The sequence below is a fragment of the Octopus sinensis genome, linkage group LG4, assembly GCF_006345805.1.
Source record: "Octopus sinensis linkage group LG4, ASM634580v1, whole genome shotgun sequence".
NCBI classification, from domain to species: Eukaryota; Metazoa; Mollusca; class Cephalopoda; order Octopoda; family Octopodidae; genus Octopus; species Octopus sinensis.
The window spans coordinates 116,344,904-116,354,724 of record NC_043000.1 but is presented as its reverse complement, the minus strand read 5'-3'; the positions used below and the strand labels follow the sequence as shown (position 1 = coordinate 116,354,724).

At 36.0% G+C, this 9,821-nt stretch overlaps 1 protein-coding gene across 1 annotated transcript in view; it reads left to right on the top strand.

The window, feature by feature from the left end:
- Nucleotides 1-9,339, top strand: part of LOC115210719 (FMRFamide receptor-like) — a 15,503-nt gene extending 6,164 nt beyond the window's left edge. Inside the window, exons 2-3 of the mRNA XM_029779421.2 lie at nucleotides 3,098-3,099; nucleotides 6,776-9,339. Coding sequence (XP_029635281.1) covers nucleotides 7,748-9,094 — 1,347 coding nt within the window. The 5' untranslated portion in view covers nucleotides 3,098-3,099; nucleotides 6,776-7,747 and the 3' untranslated portion in view covers nucleotides 9,095-9,339. The remainder of the gene's footprint in view (nucleotides 1-3,097; nucleotides 3,100-6,775) is intronic.
- The last annotated feature ends 482 nt before the right edge of the window (nucleotides 9,340-9,821 follow it).

The window sequence follows — 9,821 nt, the reverse complement described above, 5'->3', positions numbered from 1 at the left end:
GTATGACTCATTGGACTGCGGCTATGCTGGGGCACGGATTTGAAGAGGTTAAGTCGAATAGATCGAAATCAGTACTTATTTTTATTATTTGTGGTACGGTTTCCATTTCTTTTTATTTTACTCTTTGTGTTTGTTAATTCATTTGTATTTTTTTCTCAAGCCCTAAGACATATACAAACTGATATGTATTACAAAGCGTGGCGAAGCAAACAGAAGCACTAAGACACATACTCTCACACACGTGATCGCGCACATGCTCACCCCCACGCACGCTCACACACACATGTATATACGTGGGGCTTCTTCCAGTTTTCAACAACAAAATCCACTCACAATGCTTTGTTCGGCCCGGCGGCGAATTTTTCTGGACCCCAGTTATAGACTCATTTGCTTACAGCCAATCAGAGCAGAGCCATCTTTATTCTTTCTTCATTTCTAGTCAGCACCGTGCATTCCTTACTCTTTCTCTCCCTACTGGCATACAGTAACTTGTCCGTCCTCTACCTATCGGAGAACGAATAAATATATCTAAATAATATTTCTCCCTTCTTGGTGTTGATCCTTGCATGATTAGCTAGTTACTCCGACACTGGCTCAATAAATATACTTGCCCAAACAGAATTGCTGGAGTTATTTAATTTTTTCCCAGAAACTGTACAATTAGAGAAATAGTACTTGTAGTGGTAGCGAAATTTGTTTTCTATATTGACTAAAAGGTTGTTGTCTGCCTGTAGAGAGGGAAAGAGTAGGGAATGCACGGTGCTAACAAGAAAGGAAGAAAGGATAAAGGCGGTTCCGTTCTGATTCACTGTATGCAAATGAGTTCATTACTGGAGTCCGGAACTCTCGTTGGAAAAAAAAACTTCGCGGCCCGGCGCTGTAGTAGAAGACAGTTGATCAAGTTGTAAGAATCATGTTCTCCTTTGTTTAGTGAACAAAGAATCGAGATCCTACACTTGTAAAAAAAATATTTCTCGCTCTTCCGAACTTTCTAAATTCTAATGACGTCAAAAATATAAAATTATTCATAATGATTATAAAGTTTCTAAATGAGTAGAAAAATTCGAAAGATTGCTTTGTATATCCGAAATATATACTAGGATTTCTGTCATATTTATACCAAATATTTACACGCTATAATTCATAGGTTCATCTGGTTGACGTTTCACCAATCCCAAAGAAAATTTTAAAAAAACCCAAAGCAAAAAAGAAAAATAATTATTTCACCAAACTTCTAAATTTGTATGATATCAACAACGTTATATTGAGCCAATGGGGCTCTGATTAACGAGAACTATGTTGGACAAATAGTCAAGTGTATCTAGGGGTGGAATTTGAACACGGTGAGACTTGGTGTATATATATATATATCAATAATAACAAAGGGTAAAATTAATTAATTAACAAGTAATCAATAATTTCACCAAGTAGAATTCGGTATGAAAAAGGACCATTTCAACGGTAAACTTAAGTAATAATAATAAAAGGGTTCAGCAAAGATTTGCTTCACCACACACCGAAGTTTAGAAATAGCAGCCAAAAATCTTAGCTATTTCTTCTACTTCAAAAAGGGGTCTCCCAGAGAAACCAGAATACCAAATTCATGTATTTTGGTTTCTCTGGGAGACCCCTTTTAAGTAGAAGAAATAGCTAAGATTTTGGGCTGCTATTTCTAAACTTCGGTGTGTGGTGAAGCAAATCTTTGCTGAACCCTTTTATTAGTATATATATATATATATATATATATAATATATATATATATATATATATATATATATATATATTATATATATATATATATATATAAATGTTGGAGTGTGTATATGGATATATAAAGACAGGGAGACGGAGAGAGCGAGAGTAAAGTGGGAAAATATTTCGGATATACAAAAAATCGGGTTGCACTCATATATACAGTCATGTACAAATATGCTTAGCCACACATGCACGCATGCACATTCATACGCCAGCCATTATTATCAGCTTAAAGTACATATAACAGACATGAACTTGACCTCGGTAAACTCCTTATTAAATAAATCCATCGAACAAATATATTGTAGAAATCAAGTGGCTTAGGGGTCAATAAATAATTAAAACAGTCAAAATATATTTAAGCCGTAAATATGCTTCAATATACTTGTAATCAACTTCGCATCCTCCTCGACGCGGTAGCAGTTATATTCAACAAGTAATATTGGAGAATAGGAGGAGAAAGCTTTTGTAAATAACAGACAATACGCCTAAACTTTATGTTTTGAATAATTTCACACAGCGTAAAATGTTATTCGATATTAGAAAATGTTCTCTAAGTTCAAAATTATTAAGAACCAGCACCAAGTTGCTGATAACAAATGCAGCACGTATATCTTTGTGCATCAGTAGATATCGCTTTATTTCATTTTTATTGTTTAACTCTTACTTGTACATTATCTGTATATATAAAAGGCAGGATATGTGTGTGTGTGTGTGTGTGTGTGTGTGTGTGTGTGTGTGGTGTGTGTGTGTGTGCGCGTACGTGAATATAATTTATGCACGTCTGCAAATTAGCACGCATGTCGCTCCAATTTTAGGAGAACATTCGTCATGAACCCTAGCTGTATTTTCGTCAACTTATTTTTTCCAGAGGCAGAAGCGAATAGCAGTAAAAATAAATTTTCAACCAAAACTTTTAACAATTTTCAAGCCGGAGAAATCACTAATTTTTGCAAACAGGAGTTAAGTCCCCTTCTAGCGACGAAAAGATTTTGTTAAGACTTTTGTTGGGTTTTTTTTTACATCCAGGAAAAAAGTGTTTTATTAATATACGGGTAACACACACACACACACACAGACATTTTGCCGTTTATATATATATAGAGAGAGATTAAAGGTGGCGAGCTGGCAAAAAGGTTAGCACGCCGGGCGAAATGCGTAGCCGTATTTCGTCTGCCGTTACGTTCTGAGTTCAAATTCCGCTGAGCTCGACTTTGCCTTTCATCCTTTCGGGGTCGATTAAATAAGTACCAGTTACGCACTGGGGTCGATGTAATCGACTTGACCCGTTTGCCTGTCCTCGTTTGTCCCTTCTGTGTTTAGCCCTTTGTGGGTAGTAAAGAAGTAGGTATATATAGAGATTACACATACGAAACGATTCGGTAATTTACTGTAAACATGAATATGAATAGGCCTTCAAAAACTAATTGAATATACACCTGAACAGACATAAACTCTCTCTCTATCATTTTAATCGTAAGGACTGTGAAAATATTGAGTTGAACCGAATCATACACACATGGGATGTAGTACCATGAAGCAAGTAATAATCGATATATCTTTTCATGTTTTCAATCCGAGGCTGTTATATTAATATCTATATGTATATAAATATTCTTTATGAGTGATCTTGTCAATACCTTAAATTTATTAAGTAAACATATGTATGTTCTAACATGAACGGCTTGACTGAATTCTGTTATATTCCACTTAAGATCCAGGCCATGCTGGACTAATATTCCCGCGAGTTTCTCTTGCTACTAACAGTAGAATGATTTGATTTTTATCTGTGTTTCACTTTATTATTACTTTCTTATCTATCTCTTTTTCTGATTTCATTCATTGGAGGCTTTAGTCGAACAAATCAATTCCGGTGCTTATAACCTTGATGCGTCTGTACGAACCGCTAGGTCATGAAAGCGTAAACAAAGACCAGATATCGAAAGGTGACATGTGACAAGGTACTAACACACACACACACGCATACACAATTATATATATATATGTGTGTATGTATGTATGTGTATGTACAAATACGCACACGTATACACACACAGAGTAGGTTGCCACGTAGTTTCCATCCGTCAAATTCACTCAGAATTTACTGGCCGGCGCGAGCTATAGTAACAGACACTTGCATAAGGTGCCGCGCAGTGGGACTGAACCCGAAGGTGCGTGGTTGCAATATGAGCTTCTTCACCACCCAACTATGCTTGCGACTATTTATGCTAATTTATCAAAATTGATACCATATCGCCTACCAACTAATATAGTGCATGTATAGTACCGTTATGATGTTTGCGTGTGTTGTATAATTGTATCCGGTAAGTGGATATCGCAATTCAATACTTGTAGCCTTGCTAGATGTGTGCATAACTCAAATTGTATTGATAAAGCTTCCCAGGTTGTGAATCACCTCTTTACCGATATATAAGTCCCGTGTTTATTTGTATATGTCCTTTAATTGGATAGTTATATGTTTTATACACTAGGCATCATAAGGTATCATATTTTACGCGTGGAATTGTTAGTAATGAATGAATGGATTATATTTTTTGCCTATGCTTGTCAGAAGGTGAAGCTACCTATATACGTGGTTATGAAAATGTATATGGGTGTAGATATGCGGTAGTGTGTATGTATATGCGTGCCTCTGCTTAAATATATACGTATTTGTATATACGGGGAAGGTGTGTGTCTTACTGGTTAGGGGCATGCGGCACACGATCGTAAGATATCAAGCAGCGCGTTGAGTCTTTGATATAGGCATTTCATTTCATGTTGCTCCAGTCTTGCTCCAGTCCAACTATCTGACAAGAATGAATAGTCCTTCTTTTTCAAAGGGCCAGTCTTTTGACATTCTGTATCACGCCGAATATTCTTCAGAACTACGTTAAGTGTTCACGTGTCTGCGGAGAACTCTTGCACATTAATTTCACGAGTAGGCTATCCCCTTGGTCGGATCAACTGGAACACTCGTTGTTGTAAATGAAGGAGCGGCTGTTAAACAACTGTGTATGCGTATGCACGTTCGTGCTCGTGTGTGTACGTTGTGTGCCTCCTCCTCTATCCGCTCAGTCGAATTCGACTCTCGGTTACTCGATGGATCAGTGTCCTTCAGCCAGTTCTATTCTGGGCCGCTTCTTTCAGACTGGCTATGTCCGTTCCCGCATCACACTTGATGGTGTCAAGCCAGCGGGGTCTTGGTCGGCCTCTTCCTCTCTTGCCACTGACCATTCCGAGCATGATGTCCTTCTCCAGGGATTTTCTCCGCATAATATGACCAAAACATGTCAATTTATGCTTGGTGATCCTAGCTTCTAGCGACAGTTTCGGCTTGATCTGGTTAAGAACTTCTCCATTGGTGAGCCTCGCTGTCCATGGAATCCGTAAAAGTCTTCTCCAACACCAAAGCTCGAATGCATTAATTCTCTAATCCTACGCTGCCCTACTTTAAGATGTATGGGATTATCAAATACTTTCCTTTTGTTTTTTCTGTATTTTTTCTTTTTATGTGAATCCTTTCCAATGTTATTGGAATTAACACGAAAAATATTTTTATCGATGTTATTCATTTATTGATTTGCTCTCTTTTCTCAGTCTACAAAATTTAGTTATCGTTTTTGAAATTTAAATATATACTGAGTATCAAAGAACCAAATAGCCTTTATCTGATTAACCGACATTTATGTTATATAAATCAGTTTCACACTATAAATTCTGAACTTTCAGATCATAGTGTTTTAAGCTTGACAATAATTTCTCACAGTTCATTTCACTACTTCAATTGGTTTATGATTTACGAAACGTAGACCTGAGCGATAATGCGTTTAATGTTTTAGTGCTTTTAATGTACTTAGGATTTGCTAGTATGAAAATGGATGTACTTCGTTGTATCCGTTTGAGTGTATGTTTATTATGTATGTATATATTTATTTATGTATGTATGTATGTATGTATGTATGTATGCATGTATGCATGTATGAATGTATGTATGTATGTAATCTTGATGTGAATTCGTGACTTGAAACAAATTATGTTGTGTCTTAACGGAGTAATCTTTTCCAATAATAATGGTTCAATTCCAATTCTTTATCGTTAAGCAATTGCTTAAATATCCGCCAAACTAACTCAGCGATAACTTGCCAAATAAGTTGACTACAAAATCAATAGGTTGTTTGTTAGTAAAAGTTCATTCGTCCCCATTCGCGACCTTATATGTATATATATATATACACGACAGGCTTCTTTGATTGACAGAGCGCTGTTTCACATCCACAGTAAGTAGGCCTGTGAAAATTAGGGCTCATGCAATTTCCCATTTGAAACACGCTCGTTTCTAATCCGATGTTTTCTAGTGATATTGTTTTCTAGAGATTGACACTCACTGCCGCCATAATCACCATTAATTTATCATGATGATGATGATGATGATGAGGATGATGATCTACCACAGCGACCACAAACAAAACACCACTAGCATCATGCATCATTATCATCAACACCGCCATCATCCTCACCATCATTATGCTTCTTCATTATCCGTCGTCGTCATCATCATTACATTCACCACCACCATCACCACCACCAACAATGACAACCATCATCATCATCATCATAATTATCCTCATCATCATCATTGTCATCATCCTCATTATCGTCATCATCATCTTCATCATAGTCATCATCCTCACTATCGTCATCGTCATCATTGTCATCATCCTCATTATCTTCATCATCATCGTCATCATTGTCATCATCCTCATTATCGTCATCATCATCGTCATCATTGTCATCATCCTCATTATCGTCATCGTCATCATTGTCATCATCCTCATTATCGTCATCATCATCAGCGTCATTGCCATCGACTTCGTCATTGTTACCTCAACAAATACGTCTTCGCCCACCGCCACAATCGTCGTTGCTGTTACCGCCATTACCGTTGATAAAATTGTTATTTCTTTTTAATTGAATTATGATTTAAATAAAATCTAATCGGTCTTTTCTATATTTTCAGCTGCTCTGGTAATCGAATTATTGCTGCATTGTCAAAAGAATAATCCGGAGAGAAATCCTCACAGTCTGTATTAACTGCATAAGGATAATCGAAAACTGTATTATCAACATGGAAAAAGAAAATGTTTGTTCTCATCAACTATTCATAGTTTTTCGTCAAAATGCATGGAATGGAGACATATCTAACAAAAACATTTCGAATTCATTCAACAATGCACAGCCTCAAGACATTCTTAGTCGCTGTCTCTAAATCTATTCGCCAGCTTTCTATTATTGACGCTTTCGAAAATATTTCATAACTCGGAAAATTATGTAACAAAAATAAATACGTGTAACAATATAAATAAGACCCATTCAAATCACACTTATATATAGATATAAATATATCTAAACAGGATTCATAGTCATTGATGCAGGCGTTTGTATACACGATGTCTGAAGAACACAGCATGATCATTGAAACTTTAGCGACAATAGACTAATTGAAATCACGCAGAACTTGTGAAAAGAATAAATAGATGTTCGTTGCGTCACTTTAGAAAACGCACGTCGTCCCCAACTTGTTCCAACTAAACAATATTAATATTATTAACTACATGCCGATGTTATTTAATTTGCCTCCACTGAAACATGTTTCTATACATAACTCTTGATTTGACGAAAGATTTGGCTTCTTTAAATGCCGTAGTTTATTAACAGCTCTTTTACACATTCCTATTGCTTTGGTCCTGATTTAGTTCACACACTGACTATCATATATGAGAAACTTCTTTCGAAAGTCTCTTATTCACAAAGGAATTTGATCACCGATTGGTAAAGTCTGCTATGCTTCTATTTATTATGTCATGGCAAACTTGATGGTACAAATCATCGAGGGATAGTTTGCAGATTTGGATATTTACATAACTATGAAAGAATAGAATAATGTCCCATTTTTAAGTAATGATTTGTGTTATCATAAATATCTGTTAAAATGATTACAAGCAACTCGACCATCGATTCTTTGATTTACGACGTCACAAGCATCAAAGCCGGCTACAATGTCCTCATCCAGTCAACTCTGGAAACATTGGTTCAGACCAGTGAAGAAAGTTCTGATACTTATAACAACATGGAAGCACTTCGTATGACACGCTTTATCGTTCAAAAGATATGTGTGCCCATTGTTATATTCTTTGGTGTGGTAAGCAATATATTGAACATCATTGTGCTCACTCACAAGTCCATGAATACATCGACTAATGTCTATCTAACGGTTTTGGCGGTCTTTGACACGCTCTATCTTATATTCGGTTTCACGTTGAGTTTGAAACATTTTTCACAGGTCAGCTCTGTTGATGCATACATCTACTGGGTTCCCTATGCACATGTTCTCACAGACATGTGCAGTAATGTGGGTGTATGGCAAACCATCACATTCACGGTTGAGCGTTACATCGGTGTCTGTCACCCGATCCGTGGACACGTAATTTGTACTCCGCAGCGTGCGCGTATAATTACGGCCATAGTTTCATCCATCGCCATTGCCGTAACTGTCCCTGAGTTTTTTGAACGCCAAACAGTGGAAAGACTTGATTCAAATAATCAAACAATACTAAGAAATGAATGGACAGAATTTGCAGAAACATACGCCTACGACAAAGGTTATAATTGGTTCATAGTTACCTCTTTCACCTTTCTTCCTCTCATATCTCTTGTGTTTTTCAACGGGCTCCTCATAAGGGCCGTTGTCAAAGCCAATAAAATACGCCGCTTTATGTCAAAGGCGCCATTGCGAAAATCGTCGGAGAAGAGCGGCAGCGAGCAACAGAAAATCACTTTGATGTTAATAAGCGTTGCTTTAGTCTTCCTTATATGTCAGTTTCCGGGAGCATTACTACTGCTTTACTCAAGAAGCATAGCTCCTGGTAGAAGAGGAAATGATATAAAAATCGCCGCTAATATCACAAATCTGCTAGTCCAGATAAATTCTTCGGTAAATTTCATTCTTTATTCTTTAATCAGCACGAAATTCCGACGAACTTTTGCTTTAGTGTTCTGCTGTCGCAAAAGAGCGATAGCACGCCACACGAATTTTAATCAAACAGAAATCTCTAACATTTATCGAGCTACACCGAGAACATCAGTGGGCGTCACGTGGTGTCCGACTCGATCAAACGTCGCACCACAAGCGAGTCGAAGTACAGTCAGGACTTTTCCTTTTAAACCTATAGAAAATGGGAGTCCCAAAAAAATGAAAGACTATGTAAATTTGGAAGAATACTCTCCTTTCGAAATTTCACCAAATGATTCTCCGGACGAAAAAGACAGTGTCTTATAAGAAAACACTTCAAATCGTCTGGGCGGGAGATGTGTTCTTCGAGAGGGATGTGTTCAAAAAGAAAATGGTTTATTCATATTATTTTTCTTTTCTTCATAGATCTGATTTGAAATCTTGCTCTGAGATCAACCTTCTGATGGAGTAAATTATATTGAATATGTAACCATACTGTCGTGATTGATCCACCGATCTCTTTGAAAAAAAAATTAATTAACGATTAATTCAACTTTTGTCTTTGGGAGAAACATCAATATAATATAAAATCAGACATTGAAATAATGCAAACATCATAAACAAAAAAAAACAAACAAACCGATTCGGTTGACATGTATCTAAATGAGAGACATTTTGACAATTGAATAATGCATTTTTCATTTAAGTGGGTTATTAATTAAGATGAGATTGATGTGTTTGTAGATATGTGATAATGAAAGTGTTTTAAAATGTCAAAGGTATTTATTATATTTTAAAAGTAAATTTTTCCAATATAAATTAAAAGCCTCACTAATCATACAAACCATTACAATTAAAAAAATTAACCAAAAAAAAAACATTCGTTGTTGTATAAACTCATAAAAAAAAATGCATACATACACCCATAAGCATATACTTATACACACATATCCATTTATATATATACATATATATTATGTTTGTATATACATTTATATGGATATATATATATATATATACATATATACGTATATAAATATATGCGCACATATAT